The 21972-nt window shown below is 38.3% G+C and overlaps 2 protein-coding genes across 4 annotated transcripts in view; one reads left to right on the plus strand and one right to left on the minus strand.

Annotated features, from left to right (window-relative positions):
- Positions 1–986: 986 nt before the first annotated feature.
- LOC124168767 (alkaline ceramidase) overlaps positions 987–21972 on the minus strand; it is an 84050-nt gene continuing 63064 nt past the window's right edge. Inside the window, exons 1-6 of one of the 3 annotated variants that reach the window (XM_046547053.1) lie at positions 3541–3979; positions 3364–3458; positions 3171–3270; positions 2840–3096; positions 2599–2736; positions 987–2473 (exon numbers count right to left, since the gene is read on the minus strand). In XM_046547053.1, coding sequence (XP_046403009.1) covers positions 2152–2473; positions 2599–2736; positions 2840–3096; positions 3171–3263 — 810 coding nt within the window. In that variant the 5' untranslated portion in view covers positions 3264–3270; positions 3364–3458; positions 3541–3979 and the 3' untranslated portion in view covers positions 987–2151. Of the gene's footprint in view, positions 2474–2598; positions 2737–2839; positions 3097–3170; positions 3271–3363; positions 3481–3540; positions 3980–21972 lie in introns of those variants that run through there. The other 2 variants (XM_046547054.1, XM_046547055.1) reach the window with 2 other exon arrangements.
- LOC124168766 (mitochondrial uncoupling protein 2-like) overlaps positions 4079–21972 on the plus strand; it is an 81922-nt gene continuing 64028 nt past the window's right edge. The window contains exons 1-3 of the mRNA XM_046547052.1: positions 4079–4176; positions 14931–15172; positions 21359–21644. Of these exons, the coding sequence (XP_046403008.1) occupies positions 21471–21644 (174 nt within the window). The 5' untranslated portion in view covers positions 4079–4176; positions 14931–15172; positions 21359–21470. The remainder of the gene's footprint in view (positions 4177–14930; positions 15173–21358; positions 21645–21972) is intronic.

Here is a 21972-nt window from a genome sequence, read left to right on the forward strand (position 1 = left end):
CGTAACTTATTTTTCTCATCCACTTTTATGCATATTAACCACTGTCGTCATTACAAAACTTTAAATAGCAAAAATTCATTTTTCGTTTTCTGCTGATATCGTTATTCGTTTCTATCGAGATCTCTATGCACGAGCATATGTAAAATATTTCAGTCAGGTATTCTGGCCAACAAGTCCATTTTTGTATTACCTGAATGCTATATCATTTTCAATTATATGTAGACACTCACGAGACCCACTTAACTAATGGGGCCGGGTCGGCGAAAACTTGGAAGGTTTGTACATGAAGCAACAAGCATCATCCTTTGCCTTCACAGCACCATGAGCCGACAAGGACAGATGCGGATGCGACTGAGCTACCGAATGAGGAGTAAAACTCCATGAGAAAATGCACTATCGAAATTAAGATTAGCAGATGGAATGCACTGGAAAATTCACCTTCCCGCAGATGCTGGACCGTAGGAGTGTTTTTCTTTCGGGCTCTGTGGCGAGGTTTTTCCTATCTTTAGATTCATATTTGGACTCACCATTTACCTCTTATTGATACATGGCTCCGTGGCTGAGTAGGTCTGTACTGTTCGCAGTAGTTTGCAGAGGAGCACTGGAAGGGATCGAGTCCCAAGTAATCATGTTTTCATCTTTTAAAAGACAAATTTTTAACATCCACATAATCTATGCTGACGACTAATGAAACATTCTATGTTGAATTTTCTAAAAGATGAATTTTTAACATCAACATAATCAATGCTGATGACTAATGAAATTTTCTGCATTGAATTTTCTAAAAGATGCTGCTCCATGTAAACTTTCTTGAGCCACTCTAATACCTTAAATGATATTAAAAGTACAAAGTAGAGAGCTGCATTCAGCCAATCTAATAATATTGACCTTTGATGATGATTGCACTCTAAAAATTAAGAGTGATACATCTAACAGAACCAATTTCAATAATTGTTGATGTCATGAAGAAAACGTAACAGAAAAAGCATGTTGAAATTGTGTACGTTTATTACAGAATATATTGCATACATAAACGAGCTTAACCAAAATAAGCTCAAGAGATGATGTACCTCATTAATTTATCCAATTTAAACACATAAATATTGCATGAACAACTTCAGAACATAGTCATATGTAAACTACATTTCATCTCATATATTTCACATACCAAGAACATTCTTTCCGATGTATAAAATCATCATATACTTATTACAATTTCTGTAAAAAAATATTTCCCAGTAGCGGGGTTTCCTAGACTAGAGAGTATTTCATATCAGATCCTTCATAAAGATCACAAAAACAGTGTTTAGGCCAGTTCTATATAAGGGTTCAAACTCTGTAATTGGCAAGTATACCTCCAAAATATAGGTATACAAAGAAAATTGCTCAATTTTGGACACCCTTATCAGTCAGCAATAAAATATTAATAGATAACAATTAAAATCTATGACAATGTCTTCTGATTCTGACAGTGAAACAGATTAAGGATAAAATTGCACCTCCCAAAACAGAAAAACAGAAAATAATAAAGAATTAAACACGAATGAATGATTTTGAACAACTAATTTAAATGACAGATTAGTCATTAAGTAAAGGGATGGTTAAGCTAATTTATCACTCAAGTCCTAACCGTTAGAACAAGTTCTACATACATGAGCGATAGGGCTTAAGTTAGCCCAATCTCGTCTACTACTTCCCAATGACCTTACCCACAGAAAGCTACACCATATTACAATCTTCCATATTATTCCATTGTCACAGATAATCTTTGGCTAATGGAAGAGTTTAAAGGTAAATACTGAAGTGAATCCTCAGCCAAATTGGCTACAGTAAAAAAGAGGGTGCGAATCATCACATGCAAAAGGTAACTTGTACGTAATTAAATATTATTGCAGATTATACATGCTTAAAAAATAAATAGAATTGGAAAAAATTTGTAAATACATTAAAAAAAGGGTGAATAAATGAGGATATTGCAAGGAAATGCTTAAATTAAGCGTATAATTTATAGAGGGATATATAGAAGAGTATTTCATGTTATGATTTGTTGGATAAGTACTGTCTTAATTCATATCACAATTTACTCATGGAATACTATCACACCATGAGAATAAAATAATATCATTGTTCATGCAGATCAAAGATACTCCTCTATATTTCATTGTTACTAACAGTTTTGTAGTAGCATCGAATGGAAACATAGGGAATTCCCAACTCGAAATCATCTCTTGGCCAATATCTTAGGATTGGAGTTTGCTCCGGCCTTTCATCCTTCACAGAGAAGTAAGCAAATAGAACGCAGGCTGTGTAAGACGCTATGAATATGAAAATATGCCATAAACCATGAAGGTAAGGAAAATTAATGGATGACCATGCATCACAGAAGAGTCTATCAGTGACCCAACATGTTACAGCCAGCATCCATATAGCTGCACAGCGAATTCCTAGACGGAAAACTCGTTCACAGCGGCACCTAGCAAAGAAGGTTATCACTCATTTTTCGTACAAATTGAAACTAATGTAAAAATTAGCTTTAATTCTGACTAGACACGGTACAGCAAAATGATGACACGCGACTATCTTAATGCCATTACTTACCTCCTCATTTCATGGATCAAGAGTAAAAATGCAGGGAACCCTAGGCTCATCAGTGCAAATGCATTAGCGGCAGGGTGCAAACATCCAAGCCCAGTAGCGAATATAGCAAGTACTATAGCTGCCATGCTAAACAACTTCCTACAATGAAACATTACAGCAATAGTAAGATAAAAACCATATCAATTAGGAAGTTATGACCTAAGTGAAAACTTTGAACTTAATAACAACACGAATCACTTACCTGTCGTTCTGGAAAAAGTATGGAAAAAACCTTCGTGGAAAAAACAATGAAAAGGCTGCCATAAATACCCAAAGGATTGCAACTTCGTCCAAAAGCTGACCGATAAGGCTTAGTGTGGCATGGAAATAAGCAGAGCTGATCCCCACAACAATTAAAAGTATCCATATTATGTGGATTGCAGGGTTAACAAACCGGGCGTATTCTTTAAATAAATGTATGAGCACCGGAGGCAGCAGGAAGAATAAGAAATTGCTGAACTGGAATGAAAATAGTTTGTTATAGAAAACAAGTTTGCAGAAATGATATGGCATGAACACAGTCTTCTACTTACAGTGTTAACAAACTCGGCAATTAGTGGAGTAATACTGTAATTTCCTTCACACCAATCTATTGGTGAACTTCCTGGCTCTAAATTATGCCACATGTTGAGTCTGGACGCCGAAATGAATGAAGAAAATACAAATTAGATCGTATTCACGACTTCATTAGGATAAAATAAAACTAATTAACTCTATTTCCATTACCTCTAATTTATCCACAGACAATAGTCATTAAAATTTGAGCGCACACAATACAACGAGAGAAGTTAATGCGTAGGAGTCAATTTCTTCGGATTTAGCTGTATGGGACAAAAGAACGAACTGCTAACAATCCATAGCAACAATTTCGAATGAATTTCAATCCTCCTTTAAGATTATTACCTAATTTTTCTTTCCCATTCTGAGCAATTGTCAATTTTAAGCACGTTCTCAAAACAAAACAATGATATCGCAAACAGCTGTGACTTTCACGCGGCGTTGCCAAGTTTCCGGTCTCACATGAATCATCGAGCATGCGACTGCGATAATAGTGATTGCTCTGGCATAGCAACGACAGTCTGAGTTACTTTCAAATCCTTATTGTGGTCCTTCAATCACTTAAATAAAGGTATAAATAACCTATAATGTGTTCCTTATAGTCAATGCTCAAAATTAAGTGAAAGAGCATTCTACTTCAGAATTTTACGTTAAAAAACCTCTAGAGACAATTAATAAAGGACTTTCAATACTCTTTCCTAATGAAGGCCGGAAGAGAAGAGCATTTTGTACAAAAAAGCGATGGAAATAAATTAAAATAACGTTCCGTCGGTCGACTGCTGGTTCTCTCTCCTCTCTCGCTTGAGGAGGGGAACAGCGGCGGTGGTGGTAGAGGTACAGGCCAGATCATGGAATGATTTGATTGGACATGGACTCACACACCCACTGTTCGGGCTGCTTTTATTGGTCAATGATTTACTTATAGCTCCCGCTCGAAAAGAATCAGTTTTAGTCGCTTTTCAGGAATCTTCCCTGACAGAGGTAAGGCAAACCTAATTCACTTGTACAATAACACACTTGTAAAGGTATCATTAGTTTTCACTTAACCTAGAGCACTACCGCAGGCATGATATTGTTTTCAGTTCACGATTGCGAATTATTACACGCTTTCCTCAATGATTCCTATTTTGTGTCTACGCTCTTATTTAATTTTGAATCTTTCGAGCATACAGAGAGAAAATGTACAGCCACAGCATATTTGGAATACATAATGTCAGGAGGTACAGCATTAGTGAAGTGAAATATAGCGCTGTGAATGGGAATGAAGCGGTGTTTTCAAATCATTTTTTCGGGCATTCAATCCGATATTCTTATTATTATTATTATAGTATTCTACCGATTGAGGTAGGTTTCCATGGAGCATTCGAGAAGCGATCTGGTCTTAATTTATTTAAATTTACAGTTGCAGCGAACAAAATTGAATCGTGTACCTAGCGGTATGGCGCAAAAACTTCACCTGAATCGTTCGCGACCGCGAAACAGTTGCGTAAAATAGGCGAAAAATACAAGTTCGTTTAAATACACATGAAATCTCCCTATTCTGTTTGAAGTGCTTCTCGTATACATTCGATTTCTGGACATTAATTAAGAATTCACAATCCGGCACAACAGGGGCGGATCCAGGATTTTTTTCTGGGAGGGGCACAAGCAAGGCCGTATCCAGGATTTTGATCAGGGGGGGGCACAAGGATACCTCGTAATACAAAATGAACGCAATGGTAATGGGACCGTATTAAAAATCTTGCATATTTTTGAGGGTCTGGGGGGGGCCCGGGCCCCCGTGCCCCCCCCCCCCCCATGGATCCGCCTATGCGGCACAAGGTTAAGCGCATTTGCGAGTTTATGAGTCGAAAAATGACAAAATAAACACCAAAATAACAGTGTGGTCTCAGACATCTATTACGGAAAATCTACAATCACGAATGTACCATTTTAGATATTTCCGCCGCGTGATACAGACAATTCAAGAGACGCCAACATATTTACCGCCATTTATTCTTCAAAATTCATCTAATTATTTTTCCCGTTTCATGTAAGCCGACATTTGCCGGGAGTTTTCCATTTCCGAAGTACCGGCCGCGTTCCGTCTTCAATGCCGTTGCGGTCGGACCGTGGAAACTCGCTTCGCCTTCCATCACGCTGTTCTTATAAGTACATTAGAAAAACTTTCCCTTACGCTAAGAGCCAGGATCAATATATTTTTCCTTTGGATCCTAATTTTTAACGGCGAAGAGCTAGCGTTTTGTAATAGTTTTTGATGAAGCTACGAAACCACCCCTTGGTCTTGCATGACTACAGGACATATTTCCAAGATACTACACATTGGAGATTTGAGGTTCAAACTACTTTTCTCTTGGAGACACGATATATGTGCGAGTGAATTTCATCTGTAAAAATCTGTTTAGCCAGTCCAGCAAACGTATCTACCGTTTAAACAATTATTGCGCAAACACACTGGAAAGTTGAGGTTCAAACTACTTTTCTCTTAGAGACACGATATATGTGCGAGTGAATGTCATCTGTAAAAATCTGTATAACCAGTCAACCAAACGAATTTACCGTTTAAACAATTAATGCTCACATTTAACCTCACCAGTCGTCTCCCGCTAATCTTAAATACTTCATTAACGATACTTCACAACCCCTTCATCACGACTTTCGACGATTATAGAAATCGTATGCTTGAACTACAATTGTAAGAAATCGCCATGGAGAAGAAATCATTCGCCCTGACCGGGATTCGAAACCGGATCCCCCGATTTCTGGTCGAGTGCTTTAGCCAGTTAAGCTACCTAGGCGTCATTCTCCTGTGGAAATTTGAGGACTCTACCGGACAAGGAGGCTTTGCTCTCCGGCTGTGGCGCTACGCGCACGATTTGGACTGCTTGTGGCATCATATGCTCAGAAGTCCACACCACCTTGTCCGCTATAGTCTTCAAATTTCCACAGAGAAGAATGACTCATCGGTAGCTTAACTGGCTAAAGCACTCGAAGGAAATCTGGGGATATTGGTTCGAATCCCGGTCAAAGGGAATGATTTCTTCTCTGTGGATTTTTCGTACAATTTGTGCATTGCGAGTGATTCCGTTAAGTTATCACCGAGGCTAGCCTATTCCTACCTTAGTTGAACTTCAATGACAAATATACATTCCACCAGGAATCCCCACCAGGCGATTAAGTAAGCGATAAGGTAACAGTGAGTTTTTTCAGTCGGAGCCACAGAAAGGATTTTCCTCACTAAATGCGTGCACTTTCTGCAAATCGTGGCCTCTTCATCTTCACCTGACCCTATCTAGCAACCAAATGTATTATGACTTCGTATTCAATATTAAGGCAAAGGTATTTCGAGGTATTTCACAAGTGAAATTCCAATTTTAAGCTGGTAAAAAATATAGCACCAGTCCTGTGATGAATGTGCATCCAGTTTAATGTTGGTTTAGGTTCAGTGAGTTCAGGCACTGGTAACTTCAGCGCTTACGCCGCGTCCGCTGAATATAAGATCGCGAATAAGACCGGAATGAACTCCGTCCTACAATATATACTCGACACCTAAAGGGTATCGGGTTGGCATGGTGGCTAGAGAGTTGGCTTCCCACCCAGTAAGCTTGGATTCAAATCCGGCAGTGGCAGATAATTTTCAGAGACAGCACCGATCCCTGCTTGAATGCTGTGAGGAGGAAATCACAAGCGCAACACTCCGTCCGTCGGATGAGACGTTAAGACGTGGTCCACTAAGTTAAGGCTAACGCCGACGCCGAGTTTCTCTCCACCCTTCCTTCCATACCCTTCCCTGATGGCGTAAATTATTTCAGCTTTGGATCGCCTCCTCCGAATACCAAAACACCTCGATACCTCCACAGCACAAACGCTCAGCAATTGCCCACCGAATCAAATCCGCTCATCTAGTAGGCCATCAATAAGAATGCGCTCAGCTGGCACTAAGCCGGAGCATAAACGTTCACCTCCAATTCTCTAAGCTTCGGAGACGAGCGTTTGTGCTTCGGCTAGTGCCAGCTGAGCGGATTCGTCTTGTTGGGCTCCTAGATGAGCGGAATTGATTCGGTGTGCGATTGTTGAGCGTTTTTGCAGTGGTGGTATCGTAATGCCAAAGTTTTCCTTCACAATACTAGGAACTCAGTTTTCAACCGTTAATGACCAATTCGCTAGGACGCCAGCGCGCACCGCACGTCACAAGAAATATCCCGGAACGCTGTCGCTATAGGCGGATATAGGGGGGGGGGCAGGCTCTTACAAATTAGACAGCATTTTTAATCCGGTTAACATTACGTTCGTGTTATTTTGTGTATTACGGAGCCTCTATCATTTAATTTCTTTCAATTAATTTCAATTTTAATAACTTTCATATTAAAATAAAGAGAACATTTCGTAAAGTAATTGTTGAATCTTGTTTTTAGTCTCAAGTATGGGATGGTCGCCTGCCTGTCGGACCCTTGTGCCCTCCCAGAAAAAAAATCATGGATCAGCCCCTGGCTGTCACTTTTATTTCCCTTATTTTTAGTTCATATTACTATGTTAGACTTTGGAAAGGAAGGTTCAAACCGCTTTCATCTTAACCTTCCGTCGGGCGCAGTGGATCTGAAAAACAGCACGAGTGTTTTTTTTTCATAGACCATTGACGCTCATAGTAGCTGTTTGTTTTGACATGCTCTATGCAGAATCTTCCTTTATGAATTTATGCTGACATATCAGCGGCGGATTATTTAGCATATTTAAAAAAATAATGGCACAATAAAGCAAAATAAAAGAATTATTAGCTATACAAGTTAGCAAAATAAAAAACACCGATCTTATAGAATTCACATGCTAAAATACATCACATATACTAGTACTAACGTATACAAGCCTAAAGAGCACGTTAAATCGCACCTTGCTGGATCGGTCCGGTGCCTTACGACGGTGTGTAAACGGAATCGCAAATAAGACATCATTTAAGTGTTCGTTTACACTTATAATGGTGGTTTAAACTTCAAAGGTTAAGAGCCATGAGCCATGTTAAGAGTTAATAATGTTTATTCACATCCGTGCCTGTCAGGCACATTGCGCCTGAACTCAGCAATTCCAATATTGCGCCTGACGGAAGGTTAAAGACGAGCGAGCGGTTCATACGAGTGAATTTCATAAGGTTGCGGGTACTTTAAGGGCGAAAATCTGTATTAATATTGCCAGCCGTGAAAGCGAATCTAGCGACAGCAGCTTTTTCCGTCCCTGAACACATGTGAGTAATACCTGCGGTCATACAATACCAATTGGCTTGTGTGATACCGCTCGTCAATGGAAATTGTAAACGCTTAAAACGCCAAAATTAATTAAATCTACATCTCAACAACTTACATTAGATTACATCTACATAATACCCCGCAAGCCGCCTAAAAGGCGTGTGGCAGGAGGTGTTAGGACATCAGCCGTTTACACATTAAGTGAAGTGCTCTAACGAAGTTGGGACTAGCGTTTATTCAAGTCCTTTATGGTTCAGGGGAAAAACGAATTCACATATCTATCCGTTTGGCAAAATATCTCTCTGAATTTATCGCTTCTATCGGACTTGGAAATATAGTGTGGCTCTAATATTATGTTCTCCGTGTCGCTCTTAAAGATGTCCATTCTCAATTGTTCAAGCAATCTAAGCCAAGCGCGCAGCCTCCGAGGCTACAGCTGCTCCCAGCCTAATTCGCACAACATCTGGGTAACGCTATCTGTACGCCCGTAGTAGTTTTTGACGAAACGCGCAGCCTTCCTTAGTTATTTTATTCAGTTCCCGGATTAAGTCTTCCTGCACCAGATCCCATACGCTCGCTGCATATTCAAGGTGCGGTCGGACGATTGTGATTAGGTTAGATTCAACTTAGATTAGGAATTACAGACTTGTGACAGCCCTTAAAATGCATTAAACTTAGTATTTTTTCCCCGAAAAAGTTGGAAGCAAATATTTTTTTGAAGGAACTCCCAATAAACATAATAAAGGAATAAATTGAGTTGAATTTTCCACAAAAGTTTAATTGACCAATCAAACTTTTGTTTAGGTGTAACAAACTCAATGTCTCTTTTATTATGTTTCCTGTCACCAAGTTCCACCAAATATCGCCATCCAACCTTAAGTTGGTTACTCCCAATGTTTCAAAAATGAATTATTTTCTTCCCCGGATAGCATGTGAAAATTATATTTAACAGCATCTACCATGATCAAATTCTTCAAGTTACAAATTCCATATGATTCTTCAGAATTAATTTACGCTAATACATTTTTAAAAAATGCGAATTCATGAATTGTACGAGAAAAATTTATCTCGTGGAAGCACTGCGGTGACGCCCGGCATGCGCATTAAAATTATATTGACCGATCGATGTCAGAATTATTTCGGAAAATGTGGTTGCAGTAGAAAAGAAATGCCAGCAGTCGGTGTCCCCGGTGTAATTTTCAACGAGAAAATCAGCGTAAAATTTCTGCGATGCTGAATATCTTGATGCAGGGTGAAGTGGTATTGAACAGTGTTTAAGATTTGTTAAACCAATTACTGAAAGCATTCGGTAGGGAGACGTCTTAAATGGTTGACTGAGTGATTTTACCTCCATTAACATGCAAAAAATCGAACTATAAAACTCTGTTTCTGGTTGGTGAAGTAAACAGATGAAACGACTTCGCTAGATATTAAAGCGAGTTCATTCAATGATTAAGATATTTCTTTATTCAATTTCTTTGACATATTTTAGTTATTTCTACAAGACGATGGCATTGATTGTTTCTCTCCATTTCAAGTATCTCCTCCGAAAATTTGACCATAGCTTTCCACAAGAATTCACTTCAGAAATATGTTCTTAAAGCATAAATTCGTTCAATAAAATTTTATGAACCTCATGAGAGAATTGTGAATGGAGTAGAGGATAGAGAAAAATAGGCGACATTAAGCGAATCAGATTATTAACTTTACTTAATTATTGGATAAATATTGTATTTCAGTGTTTTATTTGATTTAAACTTCGAATTTTGGCAGCTATTGTTAATTTCCTACCGTATAACTCTACTTTTCACGAAAATCCTTCTGACCACAGTAGTCACCAATCGAAAAAATTAAATTTTGCTAGTCCAACGCTAAGTATCTATAAGGAGGCTGTTCAAATTATATATTGGACATTTATTTTTGTATTACTGCGTTGTTTTTTTCATTATTCTATGGTATTTGTTATTCGGCGACTTGCTAAAGAACATAAGTAACTGTGTTATCATTGTTTACTTATTTTAGTATAAGTTCGAAATTTAAAGTTGATTTTAACAAGGGTGTTTAATGATGATGAAGTGTCATTAATGCCTTAGCGATGTGGTTCACAAGGTAGAACTTAGATTTTGGAAAATGTTCATACTAATTTTAAACTTTGATTCTATCGCCATTTATTTTGTCTTCGATGGCTTACCACAGAGCATAAATGACTGTATTATTATCAAGTGCAGTATGGCTGGAGAAACTGCAGTCGCCTTTAGTCAATACTACGCAGAGGAACGCACGAAAACCATTACTAATATGAAGAAATGCCGCGGAAACCTCAGATCCAATCTGCATTATTGTTATTGTTAATTGAAGTAAAAGTTCAAAATTTTAAGTTGATTTTAATAGGCATACTTTCCGAGGGAATAGCGACTTCCACCGACTCGTAAAGGAGGGTACAAACACGTTGAGCGTGATGAATGTGCACATGGCACAGAAGGACAAAGTGATCCGAGTTTCACGGGGGCAAAATGTATAATTAGGGGGTGTTAACCAAAATTTAGGTACGAGATTATGTGATCTATAAAATTCATACTTTTCAATGCTATTCCTAGCAATTACAAACACTATATAGAGAAATATTTTCATCGCAATTACGAACTCTATACAGAGAAATGTTGAAAAAAAAGGGGTTTACACTGTCCTCATCACCGCGCTGCGGATATTTTTGGAAGCTGATTAAAATGCGACCGAAGTAACAACAGAAATTAGTCTTTTATGAGATGAAATTGGGCCTCTTCTTTGCAGTCCGTTTGGGGTAAACACTTCCAAACTTCCTCGAGTTGTTGTGCACGAGAGAGAACCGCGAACAAAAGTGAGCTCCGGGCTTCATTTGGCAATGTCGTCTTCAAGAAGTATATCTCTTTAGTTGACCTTGTTATCGACTTAGCGGAAGCGAGTCAAAATATAGAGAACTGGCAATCGGAAGGCAAAGACGGCAGACGAAACGGGGAGTGGAAGGACTTTCGAGCGAGGGAGGGAGGAAAAGGTACGGGACCGGTTTAAAGGACTTGCCGTCGGCCGTCCTTCGTCCTCCTCACAATCGATTCTTTCTCACTCCCTGGCTATTATCTAGATATATAAAAGAGGGTGTCTGTTTGCCTGTCTGTCCGCTATGCATTTCCATACGGCAGCAAGGATTGCGACCAAAGTTAGTAAATTATTGCATCTTATGCTACCAGACCCCTTAGTACTACTTTCGGTTGCGTCCGACGCGTGCTTAGCGTCGTTTTCTTTGTATATATATATTTAAAAGAGGATGTCTGTTTGTCTGTCCGCTATGCGTTTCCATACGGAAGCACGAATTGCGCCCAAAGTTAGTATAGCGCCCATAGGTGCATCTTATGCTATCGGATAGGTAGTAGCGGATACATAAAAAAACTCAAGGTGTGAGCCAAAGATATATCGAGCTACCTTTGCTTTTATCTTAATAAAAAAATATTTAAGTCACCCGCAAAGTTTAGGAAAGTTTTATTTAAAGTGATTATACACATATAAAACACATGCCTTCTTATGATACGCATAATTCCAGGGACTAAAAAATAACGCACAATTCCCGATTTTCCCGGTCGCTGGACACCCTGAATGTGTCTCACAAGGAGGAATGTAGATTTTGGGAAATGATTCGCTTTTTTTTATTTCGATTCAACCACTTAAGGGATCCTGACTAATAACAGCTGTGTTCCTTTTTGATGGAAATTTTGGGACAGAATATTTCTCTCACGCGTCCATAAAGAATGCAGCATTTAAGACATTATCTTAAGTCACAAGTCTTCTGAGATTACAGCCTGCCTTTGTAATCGATGCCTTTTGAGAAATCTCGGACTTTCTATCTCCGCACAATCAATGACTAAACGTACTCGAGGAAGTCACCCGGAATTTTTTGCTGCGTGTTTTCCCTTTTTATGATCTACCTTACAAAGGCAACCTTCAGGAAAACACATGGTCCTCCTATCAGAAACGTTAAATAACATTTTAAAACTTTCAAAATAAAAAAAAACTGTGATAATTTTAAATATTTCTCAAATGAGCACTGTATCACCATTCACCTGTCAATAGAAGAGCTATTAGAATTAGAGCCCTACATTATATTATTGATAGTTCTTAGTAACAAATGGACATATTACAGGTAACAAAGGGAAAGGTGAATCACTATTAGCCAGAGAATTAGGTACCCACTCTAAAGAGAATGTCGTTAGTCAACTATTGCGTGAGGAATGTAATAGATTGAAACAAAGAAGGTTAATTCCCGGGAAAAAGGGACAAATATTTGTTTTTAGCACCATTAAAGAGGGACACAAGGAAGGGCAGGATGTATAACCGATCAAAGCAGAAAAAATCATGCATAATTTCCGGTTTTCCAAGGAAATGTTCACAAAATTCCGGGTTAATCCTACGTGATTACTGCGATAGATAAGATTTTTAAAACACCCGAAATTACTTCATTAGTTTTAAATAATATTATATTTATGTGTTTACAAGGACTAGGAATGGAATAGTTAACAGAACTTATATGTTAAATTTATTCAATGCAAGCCAAGAGGCTGCTTCGACCTCTTAAGTAGATGCTGACGTCACCTGGAATTATATTCTTCGTGTTTTTTTATCTTACTTGAGTCAAAGATGCTAGGCATTTCGATTCTGTAGTCTTTTCTGACACTCCACGCTTCGAGGCGGCTATTAAAATTCCACTAAAAAAAATAAGGCACTTAAAATTACAAAAACTTCGTTATTTCACATAAAATAAAACGTAAAAACTTGTCAAGTTTTTCGAAAAAATAAAAGTTCGATCGGTAAAAACGTGATCGCGATGATGCCACACCACAAAAAAACTGGGTTTGCATTAACCCGTTATTCTTTTCGGAAAAATAAAACATTTCAATTTTTATTTTATGCGAAATAAAAAAAATGTGTTACTTCAACCATTAAGGCTTTTCATAATTCCGTTTTCGCTGTTCCATTTGCTACATTTATGCGGGTAATATAGAATTGTTAGAAAAATAAAAAAAGCCAAGCCACAGTTTACAAGCAAGAGATTTAAGAACCATACCCATTGTTAAGGGTCTGGAAAACTTTAAAAAGCATGCACAATTACCACCCAAAATAATGTAAATACGTTACGACCTAAAACGAAAAAGGAGTGATAGTTTAGGTATAATGTAATTCAATTAAATACGAATTTATTCACCAATACGAGGCTTTAAAATGCTAAGACGATTCTGAGTCCGGGAACCGGCACACGCGTTTCACTTTCTTAAGTTCTAGTTGTCTTTTGAAGCTTCTCAGCTCACATTCAAAATAGTTTTCGGCGGGCTATACTGATCAGAAGAGCTAACTTTCACCTTTTCATATATGCAGCCAGACGTCTGGTTCCAGGTGACTTTATACGATGAGAACGTTTCAGCCACCGAAAGAGCTAATGCGGAAGAAAATGTTCTAGGCGTGCTGAATCGGTAAAGAAACCCAGTTCAGATGATATATACCTTTTCCGTAATATTATATTGCATGATTTTAAATATAACGTGACGCAAATTTTATTAACTCATTCAAAATTAGCACAAAATGTTGCCTACACATTGGTTACATCGCCAAGGGACACTGCAAATAAATTCCTTGAGTGAATGAGTAAATTCATTTAAAACAGCACAAATTACCTTGCAAGACTTCTGGCTTTTTAAAAAGAAAATCTTATTAGATTTTCTTAAAAATAAAGTGTTAATACTATACAATAAGCTCTCAACTTCAACTTGCTGACACAGCTATCGCCAAAAATAGCAATAACAGCTTCAAATTATGAGAAAAGTATTGCACATCCATGGATAACGCTAAGAAGAAAAACAAACCTAGAGTTTGATTAAAAGAATGTAGTAAAAAAGAAACGAAATCGATAGCGATATATAGCGCATCTGTTGTAATACCAGAATATAATAAATTATTTGATATAAGGGGACTTGAGTGTCTTGTCGGTAAAATGACACGAATCGCAAGTAAACAACAAGTATGAAGTAGCTCCTTATTTGTTACGATTGAAGGCTTTTATTCTTTCAGCAACAAAAGGGCAACTTGCGAATTAATTCGCGTAATTTTTAATGATTTGAGCAACTTCATACAATGTGGCAAAAACTACTTATGCAATTAATCCAAAAATTTTATGTCCGAGTACAAAGGCAAGGCTTTACGAAATCAATATAAGTATTGAAAAAGGTTAATAATTAAGTTAAATTCATTAATAATTACTTAATTAATAAAACGAGACATAACGGTTATTTGGGCCTACCTAAGTCGGTCAGCGAGCCACGAGCGCCGGGGGGGAAGCAAGGACAGACCATAAAAACTATGGGACCGACTCAGGTAGCCGGCGAGCCCGTCAACCACCCTATGGTATACAAACTATAGTCTCGATTAACCGTAATGTACTGTGTTTAAGCTCAATAAGTATTTTCCCACTCTTTACAGGATTTATACAATTACAAGAGTATGCCGTTGCGGGCGATAACCCACGGCACTGCTCTCATCCGTCTCCAGGACGGTAGGAAGAACCAACAGCACGCCTCCACCCGCTGCTCCAAGCACGCCTACAACCACCACTTCAGGGAAGGAAAGTGCTAGTGTCACTACGTCCCTGCTCCCTCTTCTTCGCCTCCTCGCAACACCCTTCGGCATCCCGGAGGGGTTTCAATCGCCACTGGTCGAATAAGGTACGTACACAGGGCAGTGGCGTATCCAGGGTTTTGAAATAGGGGGAAGGGGTTACCGGAGATTTCGGGGTCCCTCCGGTGAGTATGGAAAACACCCAAGGACAAAGGGGTGACCGGAGATTTTTGATGATAAAAACATGATTTTTAGGACTCAAAAACACTAATTTTGTAATAGTAGCTATTAAAATGAAGTCTTTTTTATTCATTCAAGGCAATCTTACTCGCTTTTGGCGCCTCTTTCAAACGTTCAAGGGGAGGTGGGTTTGTAACCCGGAAACCCCTCACAACCGAGGCTAAGCCACAGACTACAGTGTCCAGCGACCGGGAAAATCGGGAATAGGGTAATTTCCTTCATCAAAGAAAACGAAATGCATTGATTGCGATTCCTTACCCACCATTAGTGTATTCATAATATACAAATTATTTGGTTTTAGAAATCCCGGTTAAGACGAATGGCCACGGTCAATTTTAACCTCATTTGAAAAAGGCCTAAATTGGCGCCCATGCGATTCCACTCCACGTGACGTCATAGGGACCAAGTTTCCATACGAGTAGATAGGAGTTTTACATGGTCTGAGATTGCCAATGCATACATGAGGCACAGAGCTCAGGGAAACATCTCATAATAATCACTTATTAAAACTGGCTAAGGTCGGAAAGTTTCCTTCATTTGATAGGGGAATAATAATCCTTATTTAAGCCAAGCGCTACCTGCCAGCAGGGTACTCAGCTACCTGCTAGGAGCCTGCGTCGTATCAGCGCTCAAGCCTCGCCCCAAGGTCACCTCACGCGCCGACAGCTGGAACCAGAAATACGTCACACGGACTTTTCCCATCATTCCAACTAAGCCGTCGAGTTTTCGCGCGCTTGACATTTTTAACTTTTCATTTAATCGCGAAAAATAGATATCGTCATTCGAAAATCTAAGAGCGTGAAACGCGAACTCCAGGAGTAATAATCTTTCGATTTAGGCTATAAAAAAATAATTGGAAAACACCCTATTGTACGTGAATATTTAGTTCCAGGAATTATGTGTGAATTATTCGTAAATTTTTCCTCCAACAGCAGGATCTTCAAAATCATTCAAAATAAAATTTTGCCGGGTCAGCACCCATTTTCTTGCCTAAAATGTGTTCGTCGTAATTCTAAGTGCAGCGGCCAAGTAAAAATTTTACAGCCGCATTGGAACGTGGAATGACAGACAAAACCAAAAAATCGAAAATTCTGGTACTCTTGACTCAAGTAAGATTCGAAAACACGAAAAATAGAATGCCAGGTGACGTCAACATCTACTTAAGAGGTCGAAGCAGCGTCTGGACTTGCACTGAATAAATTTAAATTTAACATATAATATGCGTTATTATCCTATTCCTTGTCCTTGTAAATACATAAATATAATATTATTTAAAAGTATTGAAGTAATTTTGGGTGTTTTAAAAATCTTATTTATCGCAGTAATCACGGAAGGTTAACCTGGAATTTGGTAAAAAGTTCAGGTTAATCTTCCGTGGATTTATATTTGGATATTAAGAATGTGGATATTAAGAATGAATTTCAGGTTAATCTTCCGTGGATTTGGGTATTAAGAAAATTCAATGAAACTGCAGAAATAAGAAGAACTAAAATTAAAATTAATGCTTTAGCAAACAATTAGTTAGACGAACTTTCGCCTCTTTACATTTGGGATAGGTTTGAATTATCAACAGGTGAATAATATCTCTCCTGTATTGTTCTCTCAGACATTTATTGCAAGCGAAGAAAGTAGAAATATCTAACATATCCGTAGGTATGAGACTTCTTACGTAATAGAATTCATCCTCACAATAATAATCAGTGGCGTAGCGAGAGGTGAGTTCCGGGGGGTTTGGACCCCCCCCCCCCACCCCGAAATGTAAAAACACAATTATTTTCTTTCATAAAAAAACAAAATATTGAAAAATCATGACTTTAAAAATGATTTCTTTCACAAATGAAGTTCTTTTGATGATGAATAGTTTTAAAATTAGTTTAAAACCCTCTAATTATTGTTAGTACCCAGTTTTTTTTATTTACCCCTGGTTTGGACCGCCTCCCCCTTTCCGAAGGAAATTCATGGGTACCCCACTGATAATAATATTAGGTAATTAGGTAAGGTGAATAAGCATGTTACGGAAACGATGTAATTGGGGTTTAAAATTGAATACATTGTAATTATTCTGTCGTAATCGCTGAGGCAATGTTTTGGTATGTTGATGGCATTAGCGGATACGTCGTCCCATAATTGTGAATCACCATTGCTCAGTTTTAGTAGCCGATCGGTGAATACGATGTCGTCGTTTATGTTACTTTCCTTTGGCTTTCTAATGAATAACGGGTTTTAAACCTTTTTATGAAGCTTAGAATTAAAAAAATTTGTGGAGTAGATATATACATTTATATAAATATATATGTACATATGTGGAGTAGATATATGTATACCTCGAGCGAGTAATCGACATGAAAAAAATCGAACATTTTAAGTCTATTAATGGGTAAATAGTGAAATTCGAGATCGAGATTTTATTTTTCGTCGGAATCCGGTGAGTCAACCTTTAAAATGATACCTCATTTATCATTGTAGTTGCAGTAATTACGGAGCATACACGGAATGACAGAAAAAGGCCTTTCCGTAAAAACAATAGATACAAAGGATTTATTATGTAACTTAACTTAGAAAAAGACGTCAAAAGACATAAATAATACTGAAGGTCGTCAAGGGAATAGTAAACCTGAAACGTTAATATTTCAGCATTTTTATGAATGTGTCTTTTTCAAAATTCACCGTAAACTACGAGGCAAACGAAATTCGAATGCAAGAATAAGAATGTGTATTTATTTTTCTTTCCAATTTTATATGTTTTAACTATATGTGACCATTATCACTAACTTAAATACGCAAAAGAAAAAAGTCTACAGGCATTAATAACAAACTTTACATGTATTTCTTATCGAAAATTTCAAGCCATATTAATAGGTAAAAAGTAAAATTTGAGATTGAGAATGCATTTTTCATCATAATCCGGTGAGTCAAATTTTTAAATGACACCTCATTTATCACTGTAGGTGTAGTAATAACGGAGCATATGAATGACAGAAAAAGACATTTTTGTAATGATATATACGATTGCTGTAATCGCAATGCATTAGCCAAGTTTCTGTCTCCTTTCATTCCCAAACACATAATATCTTTACCATAAAAGAGAGAATTATTTTTGTAATTTACCACTGCGACACTTGAAAATGCCGGTAGCAAAAATTATAACCTTTGGCAGTGGCAGTGCGCTTCATCCGTAAATTCTTACCGCATGCTCCCTACGACTCGAGTCAACAATCGCCTTCCGTCACCTTGGATATGCGATAAGCCGCCGGCCAAAGTCTGAGCTCAATTTTGATGTTACAATCGAGTTAACTTAATCGATCAAATTCGTAGCACTATCAGGAGTTGGGTGTATCAAGATACGGACTCAGCACCGAAACGATCAAACTCTTCACAGATACCTTGAACTTTGAGGTACCTTCCTCGTCGAGGGGAAGAGGGGAATCCTCTTCGGGGCGAAGTGGTTACCCAGGGCCCCTGCGGCTACGAGGTCAAGGGCCCCCAAAAGGCCCGCAGGCCATTGAAAAAAAGTGAGACTAAACAATTATATGATCATTTTTTTAAAAGAATTTAGCAAAAGAGTTTAATTTACAACTTGATACAATCGCAAGTTCAATTTACGAAGTGATAGAGTTTTAGGTACGCCTGATCTCTGAATAACCATGTTCACAATTTTACTTTATTCAACCCGACAGCCTTTCAACGCCTCAAAATTTTATTGAGAAAAAGAGCAATCCAAACCGAGGTGCGAAATAAAATATTTTTTTTAAACATCCCGTAATTTATTTAGTTCTACACCTAGTTTTTTAGTAATCTCGGGAAATTTTGTTTTTTGGAAAAAAATACTGATTCAATTACACTAAATACATTATAAAAAATAGACTAAATTAATGTCCTCGACTTCAAAAAAGTTCCCAATAGATATTATGCACTTGTGCCAGACCATCTCCCGATCCTCGATACACTTCTCAAACTCGATCTTTGCTTTGCCTTTAGCTCTGTCAGCGATTTCTTTGAATGTCATCTACACTTGTACAATTACGGTTCTTTAAGGCTATTTGATGTTTGGAAATAGGAAAAAGTAACACGGAGCCATGTTTAGCGATATGGAGGCTGGGGCATCGTTGCAGAATTGTTTTACGCCAAAAATTTACGAACAAGCAATGGTGTGTGAGCCGAGAATCGCAGAGCTCATAACAACGTGTCTAACCTTAGCGGCTGCCACAGACAAAGTAAACAACGAATACAACTGAAAATTTTATCATACTTCAGGGGCATATCGATGGTTAAGTTTTAACAACACGTATCTCAAATTTGGCCGGTTTGGGACGGCTATCTTAAACATAGTGTAATAACATCAAAAAAATTAAATAAAAGCGAAAAACAACTCTTTCTTTGAAAATGAATGCTTCTTTTTTAGTTTTATGAACTTTTGTTTTTTAATTTCAGCGTACAAGTAAAAAAATAATCGTTTTTTGCTCTCCTGAAAAGTTGCTATTTTAGAGATACGTGTTGTTAGAACTTAGCCATCGATATATACCAACATAATAAAAATATTGGCAATCGGACTCTTCAAAACAGCGAAATTTAACAATTCCCCTCATTTCCAGAACACACTTCGTATCTTAAATTCAGAGAACACTTGCTCACAATATACTTTGGTGCACGGAACTGTCAGCACAGGTGCATTACACAGTTACAGGCCCAGAGCCTTAACAGGGTCGGAGGCCCTTATAGGGATTACCACCCACCCTGACCAGTTCTCACCAGAATCCTGTAGTTAGTGACGTCACCTTATTTACCTTCTTGAATTTGGGAGGAGGAGAAACCAATAATGTAAATTCACCGAAATAGGAGCTGCCAATTAATATTTTTGCAGCAGCTTACGGGCGTTCCTCCACATTGTACTGTCTAAGAGCGACGATAGTTCTCCTGCTATCCTGCTCGCGTCTTTAGGTCACAAGTGACTTCTTCTGACCTGAAGAAATTGTCATCGCTCATCACCAAAAGCCGTCACCAATGTGGAGAAATAACTAGGAAACCTCAGATTCAATTAATATTTTTTTATTGATGACAATAATGAGCGACATGTACCACAAGGAATTTTTTTCACATCATTCCTATCCACTACCCGCAAGTTATCAATAAGTGGAATCGGTGTCGGGGGCTTTATCCTCACAAATTAATTATCTTCCTCATTCAAGACTAATATGAGCAATTTAATGCATTTCAAATTCCTTATTAATAGCGATATGGCGTCTAATCCGAAGAGCTGAACAGCGCTACGGTGGGAGGCCAGCGATACGCCTCCATTCAATTTTTTTCTTTCGTAAATTAAATATTATCACGACGAATTTATTAGAACTAATTAAGGAGGGTTTGAAAAATGAGAAAAATGGAAGGAGTGGCTACATCGCAAAAATCGCATTGCATTGCAGCGAAAATTGCATTAGTTATGAACTTCGTGAAATTATTTAAATTTCACAAAAGAATCCATTTATGTTCTTTCTCAAATACAGGGTGTTTCAAAAATAATATACGTATTTCGAATGCATATATTTATCAAACAAAAGACATACGAGTATGTAACTTATCGTTCAGACGGTATAGGCTCGATTAATACAAAAGAGGATCCTAAATTCGGCCTCTAAAAGTGTTGTCAACGATCACGCATTTAACTGGGTTTACGAAAGTCACCACTAGCGACGAACAAATTGATGCGATTTTCACGGGGAAAGTAGCGGTTTCCACCTAAATTTATCTATATGATGATGATTTATCAAATGAATAAAAGTTCATTGCTATTCCTCGCAATTAAAAAAATTATAATGCAAAATATTGGAAAAAAAGTGGATCGCATTGCACACATCACCGCGCCGCGGACATTTTTGAAAACCGATTAAAATGCGACCGAAGTGGCAATAGAAATCAGCCTTATACGGAAAGGAATTTGGCCTCCTCTATGCAGTCCCCTTGGGTATAAGATTCAAATTCAAATCAGATTGACAACAGAAAAATCAGGCTAGAAAAGTGTTTTAACTTTGGCATGTTCTTTATTTCCTCTTTTCAAGGTGTTAGTCCCCAGGACAGCGGCCTCTTTCCGTCTGGGAAAAGAATTCCAACGCTTCTTCCCCACGAGAGGTGAAAGCTTCCTCATAGAGAGTCGAGAGACAGAAGGACATTATGGCGACACCACCGACCACCAGGGGCGATTTCTCGTCCATCAGGGCCGCCGGATCTTCCGCAAAGGACTTCGCGTCGCTCCCCCTGCCCGTCAAACTGCTGACCGCCGGAACAGCGGCCTGCATCGCCGACTTCGTCACCTTCCCCCTGGACACGGCCAAAGTTCGACTCCAGGTAAGTTCGGTTTTTCTGACCTCGATTACACTGGGGAACAATTTTTAACTTAATTTCTGTTCACTTCAATTTTTGAGCCGGTTTCGGGTAAAATAGGCATGCTGATTTATAAACTGTAGACGTTTTGTGTAATATTTCTAACCCTGCCGCGTGAACGGCGGTGAAATACACAAGAATTTCCATGAGAAAAAGTTCCTCTGGACCGGGAATCGAACCACGGACCTTTGGCTTTCCGGGCCAATGCGCAGACCACTACGCTATCCAGGTTCTTTCCCATGGCAATTATACCGAGAGTCATGGTACTAGGTGTCTCTATGGTACTAGGAGT

Source organism: Ischnura elegans, chromosome 12, assembly GCF_921293095.1.
Source record: "Ischnura elegans chromosome 12, ioIscEleg1.1, whole genome shotgun sequence".
Taxonomy (NCBI): Eukaryota; Metazoa; Arthropoda; class Insecta; order Odonata; family Coenagrionidae; genus Ischnura; species Ischnura elegans.